General features: G+C 44.7%; 1 protein-coding gene across 1 annotated transcript in view; it reads right to left on the reverse strand.

Moving 5' to 3' along the window:
* Nucleotides 1–5569: 5569 nt before the first annotated feature.
* The window catches only part of cntn3b (contactin 3b), a 36908-nt gene continuing 20843 nt past the window's right edge, over nucleotides 5570–21634 (reverse strand). The window contains exons 10-23 of the mRNA XM_052076065.1: nucleotides 20885–21014; nucleotides 20237–20387; nucleotides 18191–18318; nucleotides 17593–17768; nucleotides 16293–16410; nucleotides 15495–15653; nucleotides 14560–14709; nucleotides 13725–13795; nucleotides 13123–13357; nucleotides 12664–12773; nucleotides 11634–11820; nucleotides 10847–10959; nucleotides 10600–10765; nucleotides 5570–9431 (exon numbers count right to left, since the gene is read on the reverse strand). Of these exons, the coding sequence (XP_051932025.1) occupies nucleotides 9340–9431; nucleotides 10600–10765; nucleotides 10847–10959; nucleotides 11634–11820; nucleotides 12664–12773; nucleotides 13123–13357; nucleotides 13725–13795; nucleotides 14560–14709; nucleotides 15495–15653; nucleotides 16293–16410; nucleotides 17593–17768; nucleotides 18191–18318; nucleotides 20237–20387; nucleotides 20885–21014 (1986 nt within the window). The 3' untranslated portion in view covers nucleotides 5570–9339. The remainder of the gene's footprint in view (nucleotides 9432–10599; nucleotides 10766–10846; nucleotides 10960–11633; nucleotides 11821–12663; nucleotides 12774–13122; nucleotides 13358–13724; nucleotides 13796–14559; nucleotides 14710–15494; nucleotides 15654–16292; nucleotides 16411–17592; nucleotides 17769–18190; nucleotides 18319–20236; nucleotides 20388–20884; nucleotides 21015–21634) is intronic.

The following is a 21634-nucleotide window of genomic DNA, read 5'->3' on the forward strand; positions in this document are numbered from 1 at the left end:
ATACACAAATCCTGAAGTCAAGTTCGCCACTGCCTGAAACGCAGAGCAACCCACGTGCCGCTGAGCCAACCAATAGAATTAGTCATTATTTAACAGTAAGTTTGTCGGACTTGAGACTGGCTCCGCCAGGAAATCACAATCAATTTAGTAATATGTTCTTACCGGAGCAGCGAGCATGATATTCGATTTAGCATTTGAAAACCGAGAGATGCACACAGAACATCCGGCCCACAAATCACATTATCTTTCCGTGATAGGATACACTTAATACATATTCCAGTCAGCCATAAATGCATTTAATTTGTGCAACACTTGGAACATGTTGCTCCTTGTGACTGGAAAACAATGCATGCCTGTAAAATGAAAATCCAATCATAACTTTCATTCGAGTCGAGCAAAGATGAATATCGACACGTTTAAAAGTACACCGGCCAAATTGAGACGTTCCGCGACAAGACGACGCGCACGAGTGTGTGTGAGTTCTTGTTACGATAACATATGAGCAGAGGTGACGGATGTCTCATTTGATGAGCTGAGAGCTTCTGTGCAAGAGCATCGTCCCGGTTGCACACCTTCTGCCTACTGGTCAGATTGTCTTTCAGGTGTGGTGCATCTTTGAAATTCTTCCTCATTAATCCTCTTTTAATGAGACACTTTTTTTTTTCTTTTTGTTTCAACACGGTGACCACAATTCGATAATGTTTGAGTGTGTGATGTTTCAAATAAGAATGATTTTGTTCCACAGTTTTTGGCAAGCAGTTGTTCAAAGGGTGGTCTATGGAGGGGTGATTTCTTGCGGGGGAGTGCGGAGGGGGTGGCGGGGGTGGGGGAGGCGCGGCGCTGTTGGCACTGCAGTGCTTCTGTGTAGGCATGTGAACTTGGCAAAGACATGATATGAGCACAATTCAATTCTTTTGTGTTCAGGAGTTTCTACATCACTTTTCAGCCGCTGCGGTGTATCCAAGAGAAGGATTAGTGAGGAATGTGTGATAGGGTTTATCCTTTTTTTTCTGGAATGGCTCAATTTTCACATTTCCTCCAGGAGGGACTGCCACTATGATTCAGTGACATTGAACTAATGACGTTTCAAAATATTACTGAAGATGTCTGCACAAAAAAAAAAAAAAAAATATATATATATATTTTTATATATATATATATACAGTATATACAGTATATATCAAAATCAATTCAGATGATATATCCTCAAAAGAAAAGGTGCCCAAGATCGATCCTAGGGAGCCCCTATGCAGCCTGTTTTCAATGTATCAAAAGGACTGTTTGTTTGTTTGTTTATTGAACATAAAACATATACAGTAATAATTTGAATAAATAAGGTAGATAAAAAAGTAAAAAGAAAGAAATCAGTCTTCATTCAACACAGTTATTATGTTCAAGGGAGTAGGATGAAGTAAAAAAACTTATCTAGTCCTACCCCGTTATGTGTTCGTATCTACTAAATCATTTTTTAGTCTGCTGTCAGGCTGCTGAATAAAAATAATAACAATAATAATAATAATATTTAAATGATGTGAAACAAATGTAAAATATGAAAGACAATTGTGAATAGCACTGCGATTGATTAATTTTGTATTTATATTGCACTTAATTGAACTGTGTTTGGGTTTTTTTTTTCTTCTTTCTTCTTTCTACCCACATTCTTGCTGCTGGAGGCTGTAAATTTCCCCAGTGCGGGACAAATAAAGGATATCTTATCTTAACATATACAATACCCCCTGTGCTAAAGTAAAATAAATGTAGAGAAAAGATCGCAATCTGTGAGTTCATTGTTTCACATTTCGGTTCCTTTTCTTAATGATTAAGTTTGAATTATATCTGATGAATTCATAAATAATTTTGGGGCGGGGGTGGGTTAAACAGCTATTAACTGTTGTTGCTAACGTGTTGAAATGCTGCAGAGGCAGCGTTAACATGAATCTTGGCTGGATAACTGTAATGCACTTTACTTTGGTGTCAAAGTAATCCTCCATTAAGTGTCTCCAGTTGGTCCAGAATGCTCCTGCTCGCCTCTTGACTGGTACTCGTATGAGGGAGCACGTAGCTCCTCCACCCCTACGCACCTGCCCGGTGCCTCAAGTCTGTGGTCTGTAGATTTACTGAGAAGTAATCAGAGGATTTCTGTTGCCGGTCCTTCTCTTTTGGAAAGACCTCCCGCTGAGTGGCAAGCTCTCTCGCTGTCTATCTTTAAAACTCGTCTTCAAACTAATTATTATTCTTTGATCTTGACTCAGCGTGTGACTTGAGTTTTCGATTGACTGTTTTTCTAATTCCTACTGTCTTCGATATGTTGGATGAATGTTTGCTCCATGTACAGCACTGCGTATACAGCGGTGGTTGTTTTCAAATGCTCTCGAAATACACTTGAATTGAGTTGATTTGAGTGGCCAGACAGAAGGGGCAAAGATCACATCTGTCATTCGGACAGCGAATTGTGTTGAGCGCCAGCCTGCGTGCTGTCTCTGACCTGCTCCACAAACGGACTCGAGAACTCTTATGACATGATGAGAATGGATTCATCAGGTGGAGTCCCAGAACCTCTGGGTTTGTGTTTTGACCTTCAACGAAACAACAAAATGACCTTCTTCTGGAGAGCATATTCATGTAAAAGCAATTCTGGAGCAGCTCGCTGGTTCACTCGTGTCTTTTCCCTCCGTGATTTTGCCAATCAATGAAATTGAATGGAGGCACAGCTGGGTCGGTGGAACCTTTGAGAGAGGGATTAATAGGAGTTTGCGATCTGCTGATGCGTGCTCATGCTTCTTCGGGCCTCCATAATTCACATTGTCAGCTGAGGAGTCGTAGCCCAGCGCCAACCCGGACCTGTCTCTCATCATAACACGCAGTCAAGAGGCTGTCAGAACAGATGAAGCCACCGGCTCAGCACTGTCTAGGAACATCGAGCTGTAATTCACATTCCTGTGCTCCGACAGGCCGCACTAAATCCAGGTCTCGCCACGATACGCTGGCGCCTGATCAGGAAAGCTCACAGAACTGGAGAGCCATTGCGTCAAGAACCAAATTCATAACGAAGGACTCGGCAAGACGAGGTAGAAGGTTTCCTTTTGAAGACCGGACAGAAATTCCATTCCATTTGTTGAACTGTATTACATCAGCTCGCCACTGGTCAAATAATTTCACACGGTACTTGCGTTTTTGTTAGCAGGTGACGTTAGCCGATTGCTAGGTGGACTTTTGGCTAGTGTGTCTGCCTCACAGTCGAGAAGTCGTGGGCTGGAATATCACCGGTTTTGGAGCTTGCACGTTCTTCATTTGAGGATAAGTGACGATTCCTGATTTCCCGCGATTAATTTGAGCGTGAAAGTTTTTTTTTTTTGGCTCAGCTCATTCGCAACACTAATTTGGAAAATGCATGGATTTAATAGGAGAGTGTTGTTCATCATTACCACCCAGATAACAGTGACTCAAATTTTCGATACACTGACAAATGTTGATTGTCCAACTGAGATTTGTTTTTACAGTTTGAGTGAAAAAATCATTTGCATATCATCTTTTCTTGTCTTCCGTTTCATAACATATTTGTTTAGCTGCAGGCAACTTCAAGTGAGTGAGTGTCATGTATTTGATATCGACTATTTGACACAAATTGTGAAATGAAACATTTTCATTGAATGAAATAGGGTTAGTATCCGACAAACCTTCATATGATTTTGTTTACGAGGTGCACACCGAAGATGTATCAGGTTATCTACATGTGTTTGTGAAAATGTGCATCACTGTGTTTTTCTCTCCAAAAGGTCCTTTTAATCAAGTGATACAGTCAAAATAATAATCAGACATGACGAAGAAGATGACTAATCTTTCCTCTGACTCAATAGTGTAGGTGTTTTCAGATGTGATGAATGGCGATGGGATGCTTTCTTCCTGATCTTCAAGGCGCTTTTGCAATTTCACTTCCTTTACTTATATACGATTATGATGGAGAACGTTGCTGCGGACGAAAAATGACTGGCTCAGTGACACAGATTGATTGACGCGTCGCGACAAACCGGGTGTACGGCATTTTGCATAAGCAAACTTCCACAAGGCTGACCAGGATGTTTTTCCTGCCGTCCTCCCTCCGAAACACTCACGAGGCACGAATGAGTGTGCTTCAATGCACATCTACGTCGAGTGAATTAATTTTTTGCCAAATATGAAACCGCAGATTTTCCAACCTTGAAAATGATTCAACATTTGTGTCGTATTAATTAGCAACAACCATCTCACATGAAGAGGATACCAAGTATGGACCATTACAAAGTGTATCAATCATTGCACGCTCCCAGGCAAGGGCTGATAAAATTGACCCTGAAATTATTAATAGAAATGTTTTCTCCAAAAACAACTTGAGAGAGGCGAAAATGCATCTTATGGATTGGATGCTTGCTTGCTCATGTCTTTGTTTGGCACATTTCTATATTAGATATCCATCTGTCCATTTTCCAATCCACTTCATCCTCATAAAGGTCGCGGGTGCCCGGCTGTCTTCGGGCAGTAGGCAGGGGACACCCAGAACCGGTTGCCTGCCAACCATGCAAACACCAAATCAATGATGACAATGAAGCCTCGTACGATTAACATGCGATTGTAGTGCAAAATTGAAAATCCTCCCGTTGGCAGAATGTGGATAAATGGCACACAAAGACATTTATGGTTTGATATTTAATCCGGAGAGCACTCCAGCCTGCTTGAGCTTTATAATAGCTTTGTGCACTAACGTCAAGCGTTAGCATTGACGTGGGTGTGCTATCTTCGATACGAGCTACTTTTGGTGCTTTGGCTTGCCTTGAAACGCTTTCCTTCACTGTTGTCCGCGGTTCACAAGGTGATGGATGGCGCCTGGCGCCGATCGCTCTCTCACATTGTTCCCGGGGCCTCAAAGGGCACAAATGAGCTCATTAATAAAGCCCTGTGATTAATTTCCATGCCTCCCTTCTGTGTGTGCCTTCCCTGGCCGTCTTGAAAAAGAGGCACCCATCTCATTAGTGAACCACACTTCCATGCCAAGGGAAAAGGTGAAGCACTGCTGTTGACGTCGAATAGAAAGGAATGTTATGATGGCCGAATTGCTTATCTGTTGATGGCTAATGACTTCAACCTCTGGGGATCATTTTATTTTCTTGGATCAAATGACATTTTTACAGCTGTTGACTGTTTTTTTTGTTTTTTTGTTTTGCACCTTCCATGAGAAAAAAAAATGTCTCTGTGCCACATTTCAGGGGAATCAAAGGCGCCGCTCTGATTGGCCATGATTGAAGTCAATCGTGATCACTCCCACGGCGGTGCGGCACTCCCTCTTGCAGATCCTCCAGATCACTGCTTTCTGCACAGTCGGTTTCCGTATTTTAACAAGCTATAGGCTTCTACTTTGATAGAAGGCTCGGCTATCATATACGCCCTGTTCATACAGCTATTTTCTTGGCCAAATTCCCTTTCGTTGTTCATACTTTATGTGCTGTGTGTGCACAATTCAGGTGAGGCAACTTCTACTGCATTGTAAACGTGGTATAGATGAAAGGTTTGTCATAAGAAGGCAAAGACAACACTCGCCGGAATAAACAATTTAATTAAGTTACGATTTAGAAAAATCCAACACAAATTCACAAACAAATATCACCATGCACAAGTTTAGTATACAAGACAAAACGGTTACTTTTCAATATGAAAATACAAAATTCCCATGTCAGTATCTCACAGAGATCATTGATTAATACAGCAGTATTAGGCTGGAGAACACACTATATAAGAGCAATAAGGTTGTCTTGGGTGGCCGTACTTGAAAAATAGATGCAAATATATACAGTTGTAGGAAATACACTTTCGAGCCACAAGCACCTCAACAATGTCATCCCTTTGAAGACGAGTGCACTTGCTGCTTTTTGAAATCAGGACACTTTCCGTTGATGTTTGGAAATCACCTTCTGATTTAAGGCCGACTACAGACATTTTGTACTACAAACTAACAACACACCAAAAAAAAACCCCAAAACAAAACAACAAATCATATCTTTTCCAGCAGAACGAGTCCTAAAATAAACAGACGGAAAAACACAATTGCCCCACAGTCTCATCCTGGGTAACTACACAGTGGCTTTCGTGCCCCAGACTTTAACGTTATACTTCGGAACTGACAGAGAGTTGCACGTGATGCTCATCGGCTCTCTCATCCTGTTGACACATTCATCCAAAGTCAAACCCAGAAACGGTAACCTGTGAGCTCGAACAACGCTAAGAATTTACAATCACTCAATGCTATACACAAAGCTCAGCCGTACGATAATACATGGGCGCTTACGACATGGACTATGTAAAATCAATTTCTGCTTTCCCTACGTCAAGGACCGTCACCCTCTTCTGCGCCAAGTTTAAAGCTAATGAAAGGAGCCGCTCCGATTGGCTGTGAAGTTAGCCGGCTGTTTATGCCCACCGCGCCGCTCACTGCCCATTTTTAACTGTGCCAAGCTACGAGCTATGAGCCAGACTTGCTAAAAAAATGACAGTTAAGTGGTTTCATATATTGTCTCAATAAGTTTCGGGATGTTTTGATGCCTGATATCATGAAATCTGAAGACAACCAAAGAATTATGAGGCATGACGTAGGGGCTGGCGTCACAAAACTGGATGTCCCTCACGGGTTATCTCACAATGGGACAATGACCCAATACATGCTTCAAAGGGTGCCCAAAAGGGCGAAAGACAAAGCTCTGGAAAGTTCTGAAAGTGGCCAGCAATGAAACCAGACCTAAAGCCCATTGAACACCTGTGGAGCGATCTCAAATCGGGCAGTTGTAAGGAGGCACTCTTCAAATCTGAGAGACCTGGAGCAGCTAGCAAAATAAGAGGGGGGCCAAAATTCCAGCAGATATGTGGAAGAAACTTGTTGATAGTGGACAATTTTCAGGAATTTCACCATAGAATTTCGATTTTGAAGGATACTGGCGTGTCCAAGTAGGAGGGGTTTTAAAAATAACGTCACCGCGATTGTGATGTAGCGCAGTAAGCTAATAGCAATCATTTTTTTGAGGATATACTCGCAACAATCGATGAGCCAAAAATGTAAATCACTGCACTAAAACTCCTTCAATAAAAGTTTTAAGGAAACATTGATTGTATAACACACACGTTAAATGAGCCAAGTAGTGCACTCGTGAATGGACATCGTCGACGGCAACAGAACAAAATGAGAACGTCAAGGAGGCTATCAATCACCTAAGTAACTCCAAAAAACGCCAGCTATAATAATAGAAAGAAAACTGAAAAATCCATATTCCATTGACCGACACGCGCAGAGCCTTATGAAACCAGTCAGGTAGCCGACAGGTCAGGCCTGATTATGCCAGCCCTTTTGGACTTTTGCGGCGGGCCCGCACCTGTTCAGATGGCTAAGCGGGGACGTGCAGTCACCTTGCATCAGCTGCGTGTGCTTTTTGTGTGACTTTGGGAGTGGCGGGAGCCAGAAAAACTACAGATGATGATGATAACCTCAAAGCTGATGACTGCGCGCACAGTCCCATGCTCAGCAAAGGCACTCGGTTGCATCGTTCAACATCCATCTGGGCACCATGAAGACTCCAGTGATCACATTGCAGCCCTTTAGTGTCTTTTGAGATGAAGGGTAGAGAACTCCTTCTTTGTCGGTTCTCGCCATTTATTCTGGTAAGAGCTTCGGAGTAAAACGGTAGCCGTGCTTTGTGCTGCACTTGCAGTCAGGGCAATGTATATTTTGGACCCTAAGCCCTACACTGGAAAAAAAAGGATGTAGCCGATTTGATTTCGTGCAACCACTTAACAAAATAAAACGGAGTAAATTCAACAAACACTTGGCTCACCGTGTAGATTGTAATCAAACTGTCACCTGCTTCACTCACTACCCACCGCTTTCAGAAAGCAACCGCTTTGGGCGGTACCTACTGTATGTCAGTAGATTTGCTCAATATACGTCATACGATTTCCCTTCTCCCCATTTTTCCAACCCAGTGTTGTGTTTGTGATGCAAAATGCGTAAGCAAAGGTGGGCAATGACTTGCCTGTGATGTCAATGTCGAGTCTGAGCAACTGAAAGAAGGGTGGGGTCAGGTGAAGGCACTGTCATTCATGCATTGGGCCAGGTAACCATCGATGATGGTACTTGCACTGTAGGTCAGTGGTGCCCAACCAGCGGTCTGCGGACCGATTACACGACCTCGGTCCATTTGGGACCGGGCCGCACTGAGACAGCACTGCGAGCAGTGAGCAAAAGTACTCCCATCGGCTGTGGCGGGAATGTGCGCGACTCGAGTCAATCAGAGTCTCTTAACATTGGTTTGCGAGTCCTAATTGGTCCATTTCTTAGTCGTTCACTGTGTTATTTTATTTTACTCTACATTTGCTGTGCGGTAGAATAACATTGCGTCAAATGAATGAACGTTGTTTGTTTTCAGGAGCATTGCAATTTAAAAGGGATGGGGGAAAAAAAAAAGCTGCTGGTCCGCAAACAGCCTGTGGTTGTCTCAACCGGTCCGTGACACAAAAAAGGTTGGGGGGGGGGGGGGCTACTGTGGGCATCTGAAAATAAAAAGCAGAATAGACATGGGATTTGTCCGACATGGTAGCATATCCCTTCTGTGAAAAGCAAGCTTTTCGCTAGCTGAGCGTGATGGACATTTATTATTTAAGGGTATGAGACGGAGAGAATGTAGCAACATCTTTCACGGTATTGTGGAGAGGGCCTGGGGGGCGCATAAGTCCGGAGCCGGACAACAGATTGGAGCGAAACATATTTGGCTGTGGGGCAGAGCTGGTTAATTAGCAATACAATTGCTACGTTTCAGTCTCAAACGGTGATCCTCAATCGAGTGAATCGTTTTCTTTCCGTGTCGCAGCACCGACTAAGTGCTGTCGATTTATTTGATGGCGCGACATTGAATTTGGTGAAAGCGCTGGCTCATAAAATTGCATTTTGAGAGAAGCAAACAATGACCACGGACTGACTAATCTTCCATTTTCTTGATGAACATTTCACCATGCAAGCGGCCTCTCGCCCAACTTGGTATGGAGTGCGTGTGTCAAATGGATTTTAAGGCAGGCATATACTTTATAGACACGTCGGATCAGTCATGTCCATGTGATAACCAGGAAAAGGAAATCCAAGTCCAAATGAAACACTGGCAGGTATCATGCACCCAAATTCTTACACCTTTGTCACATCGTCTCTACCGATACGCGTTCTTGAGCGGTTGTGCCTTCTGAAGGAATCCCAAGTGCTCTCTCTGAACCCCCCCGGGCCCGCCAGTGGAGGGATAAAATTCGGACAGGCAGACTGAAGGGACTGAGTAGACATCACCAGACAAAGTAGAGCAGCGCGCTGATGAGCGTTGCAGAGAGGTTGGATGGCTTCGGACAACACGCCCCTGAGCCTCGCGCTCCCATGCCTGGAACCAAAACCATCAGCTTGTTAGCCCGCGGAAAAGCAAGACAACAGAGTTTTTAGTTTCTGGATTAGTTCACCTGGAAAATCTGAAACTAAATCTAGTTTAAAAACTATTTGGGGGGTGAGGGGATCCCACTCATGCTTCCATTTCAACTCTTTTGGAGCCTTTTTAAAAAAACGTTTCTTTCATCTTTTGCTTGCACTGCACAGTACATTCTTTCATTGGCGTATTTTGTTTTTAAATGTTCAACGTTGAACGTTTTAATGATGGAAAGCACATTCAGTTACCTTGCGGATGAAATGCACCGTATCAATGACATTTCTTTGCCTTGACTTGCGCATAAGTCTCGAAAGCAATCCATTAAATTCGCTTTCAGCATTTCTTTTGACTGCGCGACTCCCATTTTCAACATTGAAATCTTTGAGCTCTTTATTTTGAATGAGAAATTCCTTGACTTGAAAACCGACTCGCCAAGTTTCTCGTTGACATTGACATTTTTCAACTACACGGCACAAGAAAAACAGCTTTGTGGCCAATTATTCACTGTCTCAAGACACACCCACAGAGGGCACAACCTTTTATCTGCACACGAGACTTTCACTTATTAATAACTAACTTGGAATAAATATCCAGAACTGTATTCCAACTTTACGGCGAAGAAAATGCTCCCCTTTCTGCCCGTCAGAGCATTTTAGCAAACCACCAATGCAGCACTATGCACAAGTAATTATTTATTGTTCAATTCTTATTATTAGTGGTATTTTGTCGGCCGGCTTCAGTAGTTGGTGTGTCCCTGTCGGCCCAAGCATTGTTTTGTGACATCGGATTACTCCGCGGACACTATGGAACAATGATTTGCCCTTTAGGCTGGCGTACGGTACGGTGCGGTTTGCAGCTGTTTCTGCCTTGCATGTTTGGTGGATTGCGGCAAAAGCTTTCAAGGCAAACCTTGAACCGTGACGGCACATACGATAAGATGGTGCCAACAAAGCGCGAGAGTCTATTTAATTCAGGATGAAGTTTTTCAGTTCTTGGTTCAAGTGTGTGGAAACGAAAGCCATGCACAGAAACAGCAAAAGAAGTCGATGCAGGAGGGCCGCTTCGCGACTTTTTTTTTCTCACTCGCCTCAATCGCAAAGCGCAAGCAAGACGCAAGGGGCCAACTCACTTAATTTGTGGATGTGGACGGGCTCGCTGCCGGCACCTTCACCTCCCTCGCTCGTGGCCTTGATCTGAATGAGATAGTTGTCATTGCCGGGCAGACTGAGCTCCACGGAGGTTTTATTGGTGACAAAATAGTTGAGATCGTTGTGACGGTGTCTTTTCAGCAGCACCTGTACCAGAAGACAAAAGGCAAAGATCGTCATCCTTTCATGTTGAAGCGCGATGAACTTTACGGGGGAACCGAAACCCACCATATAGCCGGTGACGCGTGACTCTTTTTCCGTGGCTAAAACAGGATCCCAATGCAGTGAGAGCGTGGAGCCAATCATGGACCATTGGACGTTGAGAGGTGCCCGGTCAGGTGCTGGATAAAGATGAGGAACCGTCGGTCTTTATATATTCAGCATTTCTCAACTTCAAAGAAGCATACGTAATATAATTTTCTTAGTGCTCAATTGATGATAATACAACCTCATGAAGATTTATCGAAGAGATCAATACTGCTACCGACACTTAGCAACTTGCATTGGCTTCCCGAGCCATTTGAGATGCAATTTCTAGGTTTTGCTATTTACTTCTAAAATAATTGCACGGCTTCACACGCCCACAGGTGACAAACACCGTTTGTGATTAAGTCAAGTCAAGTCAACAGTATTTCTCGAGCACTTTCAAACAGCCATCGCTGCATACAAAGTGCTGTACATGGAGCGATTTAACATACACAATAAACAGTAAGACGAATCCGTAATAAAGGCGGTAGAAAGCACCAAGCAGTAAAATCAAGAACAAGAGCTGTAGAGATAAATGTGACTCAGTCAAAAGAGAGACCCTTCTTTCCAGAACCCGGAGATATTTCAGGACGTTTCCTTTAAGGTCACCCGTCCTCATCCAGCATCATTCAATAAAGCGTAATACAATTTGGTGTGGGTTTATAATTTTAAAGGAGTAACGACATCAATTGGGCCGGGAGAGCCCGTGGGCAAATGAGAACGGTTAAGGAATTAATCCAGCCACCCCGCCCCTCAGGGCTTTACTTACGTGGTTTCTTTGTGGTGATGTTGATCGGCACCGACTGCGGCCCGGGGCCGGCCGTATTGCAAGCGGACACTGCAAGATAGTACGCTGTATTCGCATTCAGCCCCGTGATGTTCACGACGGTGTCGTTTCCCGAGATGCGTACTTTGCCTACAGTGTCAGGCTTGGTGTCGTCCTCCCAGTAAACGACCTGTTTAAAGGCGGACAGATTGTGATGAATTGCTGAAATCAATATTCCGCTTTGAAATCTCTACGTGTGCAGACAAACGGGGGGGAGGAAGCCGTGATGAAGGCAATAAGAGAGGGCTCGGTGCCAATGCACTGGCACGATGCCAGTGACGTATGATTATGTCACCGGAGGAAATGAAATTCCTACCTAAATGAAATTGTGAAAAGGAATATTGTTTGCTGGCGTTGTTGCGGTTCACTTTTTGTCAGTTTTAAATTACATTGATTGATGAAGGCTTGTGGAAGCGAGAAAGACAAAAAAATGTGCTTGATTTTCAGACAAAATCAAGAGTCACATGTTTGGATGAAGTCGTAATCATCGCAGCCAATGAATGGTAACGTTGAGACGTGAAGTCCTCCTTTTATTTAATCTATTAAAGCCGTGTGATCATTGCTGGGATGCAATTTATAGTAACTGTGTGGGTGGCACGCTAATAAGTAATTAAACTACATTGCAATTCTAAGGCCGTGCTAATTAAACGATGAATATCACACGCGTGAGCTTCAAATCTTTGAATCCCTGCTGTTGGTGCCACATGAAGATTCGGGAAAAATATTTTTCGGAGCTATAAAAGAGCTCAGTTCTGCCAAGACGGTGTACCCAGCGCCATGGCAACTGGAGATCTTTGTGACCAGGCCACAAGGTGACAAATATTGAAAGAAGACCAGACAAAATAACCCCCCCAAAAAAGGTGCTATTTTCATTCTTGAAAGGTTGAGGGATTTTATTTGTGGTTATCGGTTTTTGAAATAACGTTATGAAAGTGTTAAAAAAAAAATAAAAAAATGTGGAGCGCATGCATACCTCATATCCAAGCACTCTTTCAGCGATGTCTGGAACAGCTTCCCAGACCACTTCGATTTGTGTTGCGGACACAATCCTGGGTACCACCCTCTTCGGAGCTACACTGGGGACTTGAGAAAGTGAGCGCAAAGTGAGAACCTGAGAAGCTCGGCACCTCACAGTCCAACAGCAATAAGTCGGGAATGCAGGAAGGACCTGTCGTTTCACAGAAAAGCTATTTCCCCTGCGCTTTTCATGGGATCTGTAACCGACGTCAGGGAATTCTGCTACCCTGCAAATTCAATTAACACTCTAGCTCCCTGAATGCGTCTGCTAGGATTTCCACGAATCTACCGACATGATATAAGGTTGACATACCCGGTTTAAAATGGAAAAAAAAAACAACCGCGATGTAAACATCATCCGAACATTAGGATTCAAGGTCAAGTTCTTCTTTTGGCTCTTGGTGGATAACCGTACCATCCTCCGCCGAATACACTGTGGCGATAGAGCTGAAAGGCCCCTCCCCTCGGTCGTTGAAAGCTCCCACTTTCACATCAAAAGGAGAAAAGGGCGGGATGGTGTCATTGCGGAAGACATAGCGTGCAACGCCGGGCGTGGAGATGATGGCTCGCGTCCAGGTCACCGTGCCTGCGGGCCTGAGGGCGATGATATAGCCGAACCCCTCGCCGTTCTGCAATTCCTCGGACACAGGCTGGGAGCAAAACACAAAACTGCAGTGATATTAAAATGCATACAGACAGACGAGCACACAGACCGCGTCCCTGCGCAACAAAGGCACAAATCGGTCCTTTGGACACACTGCTGAGAGCACTTCGCAGCCCCCCTCTCCGCACCCTCCCCCCCGTGTTTGGCTCTCTAGCTATCCCCTCAAAAAGCAAATGCTCTCCATCGCTACATTTGCAAGGAGAGATGGCACTCAGAGGCTATGTGGTAAGGAAGGCTGTAACGCGTCTCACGCGGCTAGGGTCATAAAAAACCGGACAGCTCAATCTGCACAATTAAGCAAAAGCTATTATTCAGCAATGGCGAGAACGGTAAAAATTTGATGGATGACTTACCTCCCATGTTATCACTAATTCCGACTTGGTGCCGCCTCCACCTCCGATATCAGTGGGAGCCGTATCGGGAACTGAAAGCCAGAGAGGCCAGACGGGAGCGATTACAACACAGCTCACAAGACACAACAAACTACTCAACTGTACACAGAAGCTCATGACGGGCGCCCTGCAGACATCTCACTTCCCTCGCACCATCTGATCATTCAAGAGACGACAGAAGTACTCAACGCAGCGTTGACGTAAAAAAAAAAAAAATTGACTGAATTTCCACGATATAAAAGTGTTACTTTCTCAAGAGCACTTTAAAACAGTCATTGATGCCTTTGTCACATCTGGGCTGGGATGACTGTATTGCACTTTACTCTGGAGGCAGCCAATCCTCCACGAAGTGTCTCCAGTTGGTCCAGAATCCTGCTGCTCACCTCTTGACTGGTATTCGTAAGAGGGAGCACACCACTCCTATATCGACATCCCTTCACTGGCACATTTTAGAGTTCTTTTGAAGATTCTATTATTTGTTTTCAAATCTTGAAATGACCTCTCCCCACCTTACCTGTATGAGCTCCTCCGCGGACTCCTACGTACCTCAGGTCTGCGGAACAAACGCTATTAGAGGTACCGAGACCTAAGCGGAGGCTCAGAGGAGCTTGAGCCTTTCCCATGCCCTCACTTTGGAATGACCTCTGAATGTTATACAAGCCACCTCGCTGCCCATCTTTCAAACGTATTTTTATAGTTATTCAAACAAGACTTTTTGGAACAATAACACGCAAATGAGTGATAAGTTTGCTCCAGCAAAGGAGGGCAGCGTTCAAACGGTTGTGTTTTGACTTACTAGTGTCCTCTGTCCGGGTTTTGGCTGAGGCTGGACTGGGCTCTCCAAGGCCCACATTATTGCGTGCCACAACTCGGAACTCATACTCCACCCAAGCGTTTAGCCCCACCACTGTCGCGGTCAGTGTGTTACCATTCACCATTTCAGGCACTGCAATTCACAAATTACACACAGGAATTAAAAGTTGAAGACCATGGAAAGTCAATTCAAGGATTTCGTTTCTAAATACATCATACATGTTTTCTGGGCAATTGCTGAAAACGTGCAGAGATGGAGAGCTATGCAGGACTTGCTAAAATGGAGAAATAGTGTTTTTCCACAAAGGGGACCACGGCATGAATCACCCTTCGCACACTAAATGAGAATTTCTTTGAGCACAAAGAGATTTATCCACAATTATATTTACTTGGTTATTATTTTTTTCAACCATTCCAATTTTTTAAAGGCTGCTAAGAGTTTTGTCCGTGATGTGATTTGACAGAAGAGATTTGATTTCACTTGACATGGCCGCAAATGGCCCTTTTCCACTGCATTTGTGCTAGTGCTAGTTCCGGGCCGGTGTACAGGTCTTCACCAGTTCTTGCTTTTTTTCACCTCCGAAAACTGTCTGTAGCTGGAGCTCTGGTGATTGAAACTGGTGCTTCAGATGGCCCCAATGATTTGTTGGGCCAGCCTCTGGCACCAACTACGTTAAGGGGTGGGGTTATTATGACGATCGCAGCTGTAGAGCAATGACTGCCTGTGCACACGGAAGTTTTGCACAAACTGTTGAGCGGTGAACTCCGGCACAATTGTTGTTTCCAGAAGAACTAACTAACTATGCAGAGCCGTGGCCCTGGCTCCGAATGAGCGCCACGTTTTCTTGGGGTGGAAATCAATGAGTTAAAAAGGTTCTTCATCAGTACAGCCCGCGAGTAGGTGATGTTTGATGATACCCGTCTCCACCGCCTGCCAGCCCACAGTGAAAGGAGTGCGACCCTGGATGACATAACCGGTGATGGGGCTTCCATTGTCTGTTCCAGGAGTCCAGGAAAGCTGCGCCGTGCTGTCTGTGATTTCCTCCACCGTCACTTTGTCTGGAGGACCCGGTGGACCTAAATCAAGCAGACAAGGAGCAGGGTGAGTTCCCCCTCTCATTCCGAGAAGCCGTGCCATCAAACTCATCAAGGCCCCACCATGCTATATTTAATTAAGAGCTCTGTGCTTGATGTGCGCATGAAGGGACTTGTTATGTATGATGTGCGGGCACTAAAAGGAGTCGCCGGGAACCGAAAGAGAGATTGATTTGGGATCATGTCTTTGAAAGCGGGATGAGCTAAGAGGGAAATAGGTGAAGTCCAAAATAAGGAGCAGAGTGAGAGACCGCTCGTCATGTTCTGTGGAGTCACAGTACTCTTGTTTGATGTGCCGCTCCATTATTCAAATGTTTTCCGTCATACCGGCGCGGATGTGTAAATGAACCAATTAGGCTCATTTTTTTATGATAAACATTACCTCCTGAAAGCACCTGGGACCGCTATTAAGGTTTGTTGAGGGCATGAATATCAATGTAAATCACGAGAGATTACCCTGCACACGGAGCACATACCAATGAGGCAATCTGAGCTGGGCCTCCAATCACACATGCCGGCGTGCATACAGTATAAATATATATATATATTTCCCACTAAACATCCGGATATCCAATAAAATCAAACAAAGACAAAAAAAAACAGTCATTGGTGGCTGGCTACCTTTCACAACCAGAATGGCAGAGGTGGACAGATTCTCAACCTCCGTGTCAATAACGCAGACGTACTTCCCACCGTGGTTCAGTTGAATGTTTCGAATCATCAGATCCCCTGACACGCTCTGGAAAGTAGGATGAATATCGAACAAGTGTTCAGAAAGAGATTAGGGTTTATTACATCATTCGGGTTTGCGGAGAGGGAATGTTTCAACATTTATGACACTTTGCACAGTCGGAGTCTCCGGAGACCATCAATGGTTTCATCTTTTCAAACAACAACAGCAGACGCGGCAGATGTAGGCAGCACACATAAAGCTATTGGCCAGCCTTCAGGCTTCATCCCACCACGCAGCTTCTCATCTCCACAAACGGCGTCAAGCTTCTCATAGGAAGCACAAAACAAACACAGTCTAGTGAATTGCTAAGCTAGCCCTAATTAGCTTGTAAGTGCATAAGCAGAAGCAAGATAAGAGTACAGTGCAAGACGCAAGCATAATTCCACACTAGCCGCCTGCTTTTTATGGCGACAAAGAAAAGAGTCTGCAACCTTGATTGCGGAAATATACAAGCAAGTGTGTTTATTTAATCAATGGAAATATTTGTACTCGGCACGTACTGGAGCGCATTTGTCCTGCAATATTTTTAATCTATCTATCCATCTATCTATTGCAGCTATGGCTGTTTGAAAGTGCTCTATAAATACAGTTGACTTGACCATGTATCTAAATCCAATAGATGTACATTAAACATTTAACTGAGTTATCATTTTGTGATTTTGACAATAGTTCTCAAAATTCACGTTATGGCGACTGTCAGCCATGCGTTTGATGACTTCATTGGATTGCTTTCTAAGCGTTTACACATATCCTGTCCTCATTTTAATGCACCATCTTTCAGAAGCATTATCAGTCTGGAAAAAAAGGAGTCACCTGGGGCTGAACCCGATATGGGAACGTGTCGGCCGTCATCACCCTTAATGGGGATCTATATGCGATACAGTACTTTTGAAGAACTGGCAACACTGGAAGATGAAAACAAGGTGTGAAAAGTATTTTGACTCTTCCCTGCCTCAAATGGAACAAACACGATGAATCCTGAGACGCCTTGTTGTTGTATTTCTATTAATGGAGGCTTTTACAGAAGATGGAAACTTATTTCGACAAGTGTTGTAGCTTGGGTATTATTCACTTTTTAGTAGTCCTCGACGGGGCTGCTCAGCATACCCCTTGCGCACGCCGCTCAATGCCCCAATTAACCCCGCAGTAGCCTGACAGTAGCCGAGTTTAATGCTTGGGCTGACTCACCCCGCCCACTCTCTCAAAATGATCGCCGTCTTGCTGGAAGTCGATGAGCTGGCCATTAAATGCCCATGAGAAAGAGACGTCCAGAGCTGGATCGCTGGCGATCTGGCACGGCAGCACGATGCTCTCGCCAACAATAATCTCAATATTCGTGGGCCTCATAGTGATTCTGCTTGGCTCTGAGCATGGGGAAACAGATGACGATGAAAATGTGTTATCCGTGCCATGGGCAAACCCGTAAGACTACCGTGAGGCCTTCAAACAGGAATCTCACGTTGTAGTTCGGAAGAAGTCATGCCAATTGTTGGGTACGTAGACAAACAATGAGCGTCTGTGGGACGGTTTCACAACATCTTTGCAATGCAATTACATTTTATAACATTGAATAGCTCTGTCAACCTGGAGCAAAAACGGTCTCAAAAGATTCTATGCCAAATTTAGATGAGGAATTGGACTCAGAGGCCGGTTGTCAAATGCTAAATAGGTATGGGAGGAATCATCCAGCGCCATCATCATTCATACAATCTCGAAAGTGCAAAGATGTGAGGGAGGAATAGCCACGGGTCGGTGTGGGGCGATGCGTTCTTTCAAGAAGACTCACCGGTAACGACCAGCCTTCCAGTGGTGCTTGCTGACCCAAACTGGTTCTTAGCAATGCACGTATAGCTGGCTGCATCACTTCTGCTTACGTTGGTAATCTTTAATGTTCCGCTGGAAAAGAGTGTCATTCTACGGAGCAAAGAACAGTCAGACGGTAAACTGCCACACTAAGAACTAAATGCAGGTGATTCCACTTTGGTTGTTCTGCTTTGAAATAAATCACCAGTCATGAGCTTCGTCTATATTTCATTTGTATTAAGAATTAAGATCAATTCAAACAATTGTCGGCAGATGCAGCTCTTTATTATATGATACTGTCGGAGCTCCATTCAGTACTGATGGGAAAATGAAGCTTCACATTTGCTTCATGAACCAGTGAATGTCTTTTTTTTTTTAATGTGTTGGATTACTTTGTGTCATTTTTTTAACACTGTTTTGGTGTTTGGTTGTTTCAGACAGATGTCTTAAAAGGCACTCCTGAAGCATCTCGTGAGTCAACATTGTTGTTTATCTTATCCAGACGCGCTGCTTGTCGTCCAAATGCTATTTTTTGCCCATGCAGTGCAAGGACCTTTCCTTTGGGGAAAATATTTCCCATCCTGTGCCTGCGCGTGTTCCTTGAAAGACTGCATATAGTGTACTAAATGTCAGTCATGCTGAGGATTGTACCGATTTTCAACAGTGACGTCCAACGGAACCTACAAAAGAGCATCCGTGCTGTCTTACAAAATTATTTTTTTTAACGTTTCAAGTCTCGCATGTGAATAAGATGCGTAACAGGAATCCAAACAGCACCAATTTAGTAGGACAGTATGTTTGAGTATTTCAAAATCGGTCCTTTCCCTTGTGTGTGTGTATGACTTCTCTATCTCCGAGTATTTCCCTTCAAATCGAAATACAAATGTGCGTATTCAATTTTTTTCAAAAGTCTTTTCATGCCCCGGCGTACTTGTAGTTCTTGTCTGCTTGGAGTGACTCTTCACGCCCGTGTAACTGTCTTTTATTTGATCAATTTACGCTCAGTCTGTTCTCGATAAACACTCAGACAGACAAACAACAAAACAAATCAGGCCCCAATTTAATAGTGTGTTGCGTTTCTGCATGGAATTTAGAGTCTGTCAAGGTGCTGTTATTAAGATCTACAAGACGGTCTGAGATGATATACCTCAAACTCTATTTACGTGTCACGATAAAGCAGAGCACTAGTCTAATTACAGGCGCGGTAGCTTCAGTCTCACTTTTTTAATACTCTAATCTACAAGCGGACGGCACGTATCTTTAGCACCAATTCAATTAGCTTATCTTGTTGACTATTTCAGTAGACGTGACTGGCTGCCCATCCTCATCACACATACCAAGCACTTTTCACACGGGCGTCGCATGCTGTCGTAAAGTATTAGCGATGAGCAATTTTCCCAGAGTGACGGACCGTTCTCTATCTCAGTCCTCATTAACTTTCCATTCTTCCTCATTAGCACCATCCTTACGCCGCTACACAAATGCCCAATATATACGATTCAAATACTTCGCAAAAGATCTGCGATCCCTAGGCTCAAAGGTGCGGATCAAACCGTCACCAATTCCTAGTGGATCGCAGTGAAGTCCGTAAGGGAGCCTCCACGCCGAATTGACGGGACTTTCCAGCACTGGAGAGTTGGTGCGAAGTGGTAATGACCTTCGGGTCAGCAAAATCCCGCAGGACCGCGTCCGGCGGTATACAAATCCACCGCAGTCCTGGCGTTAAGCGCCGAGCAAGGCGGCGGACCGGATCCCCAAGCCGACCATCCCCATGGGTTATGAAGGAATGCCCACCCTTCAAAATAAAACACCGGGCCCGGCGCACCCACGGTCCAACCTCGGGTGCTGCAGACCCCCTGGACCACCACCATCGGCCACCGCGCTGCCGTGGACCCTGGCCACGGGGCCGAAGTGCGGGGGCGGGGTTGCGACCCGTCCCCCTCCCTCACGCTACATAGTCCCCAGGACGATTCAAACACAATGATTGTGAATGAGATGCGTAAAAGAAACGGGCCGTCTGAGACCCTACCTTTCATTTCTCTGCAGCATCTCGTTGTCCTTTTTCCACAGGCTAATCGCTGCGGGCGAGGCTTGGGGCTTGCATTCAAGAATGACTTCGCTACCTAGGCGAGCTTTTACCAGGGCCTTTAATGGACTTTTAGAGAAACTAGGAGGTGATGCTGTGTGGGAGGGAAGAAAAAGGGAAAAGTGAGGGTGCTATCAACAAAAGACAAAACAAAACAACAACAAAAAGAATCACTGAGCCATGATTGTGGGCTTTGTATCGAGTCAAGAGATAACAAAGATCCTGGGCACATAAACACATACACAAATAAATAAATGAATCAATAAATAGAGAGAGAGCGAGAGGGAGAGAGAGAGAGAGAGAAAAAGCCCAAATAGAAATAACGTTCAGTCCGACGAAAGTCATCCAAGCTTGTAAATAAATCATTAATATAAATCATCGATGTACATGTATTTCTTGTAGCCTCCAAATCAATATGATGAAAATGAGACACTCTTATGGATTCCTGCTTAGCTGGCGCTGAGCATAAAATGAGTGGGCAAACTAATTGCAGGGGAGAGATGCAGCTTCCTGCTGGTTTTTATCTGAGACGATGATCAAACGCACAGACAGATAAGCGGCATAAAAGCACACGGAAGGAGCCGAGCTTACCTAACACCATTAGCTGGGCAGAGGAATAAATAACGCCATGTTTGTTTTCGGCGACACACTGATACATTCCAGAATCCGACAAGTTTAAAGTAGGTATGGACAGAGCCCCGTTTTCGATTTGTATCCGGCCCTGCGGAGGAAAAACAATGAGTTGAGCATATCCGTTGCAATGCCAGTCTTTCATGTCCGAAGGCACAAAAGCAATTACTTGTGCACCATAAGGGGAGGGAGTCAGTGGGAAAGGAGAGGGGAAAAAAAAGGCCTGAGGAACCCTCTGGCATTCCACATATGTTCATATTGGAAAGCACGAGGACAAAAATTGCTCCCCCTGCGTTCTCATCATAGATTAAGACAGCTGCATTTTTTGCAAGTCATTTGCGGTTGGCGTAGGTTGACCTAAAAGTGCTCGATAATAATAAATAATAATGCTCTTGCGACGCGGGGGCCCAGTCTCTTTCGGCTGGGTCGTCGCAGTGCGTAGAGCCGATCAGCTTCACCAGGGTCCGCCAATGACCACGGTCATGGGCCAGGTCCGCTGCATCCTCCAGGGTAAGGCCCTGGTGTTTGAGATCTTCTCTGATGACATCAAGCCATCTGGTGTAGGGTCTGCCGCGTGGCCTTTTCCAGCCGGCTGTCGCTGGATCAAATGAGAAGATGGCACGAGTTGGGTGTTCCGGGGGTAATCGGAGGAGATGACCAAGCCAACGGATGCGCCTCTGAGCGGCCAGTCGGGATGCAGGGGGCTGAAGG

This window comes from Hippocampus zosterae, chromosome 9, assembly GCF_025434085.1.
Source record: "Hippocampus zosterae strain Florida chromosome 9, ASM2543408v3, whole genome shotgun sequence".
Classification (NCBI taxonomy): domain Eukaryota; kingdom Metazoa; phylum Chordata; class Actinopteri; order Syngnathiformes; family Syngnathidae; genus Hippocampus; species Hippocampus zosterae.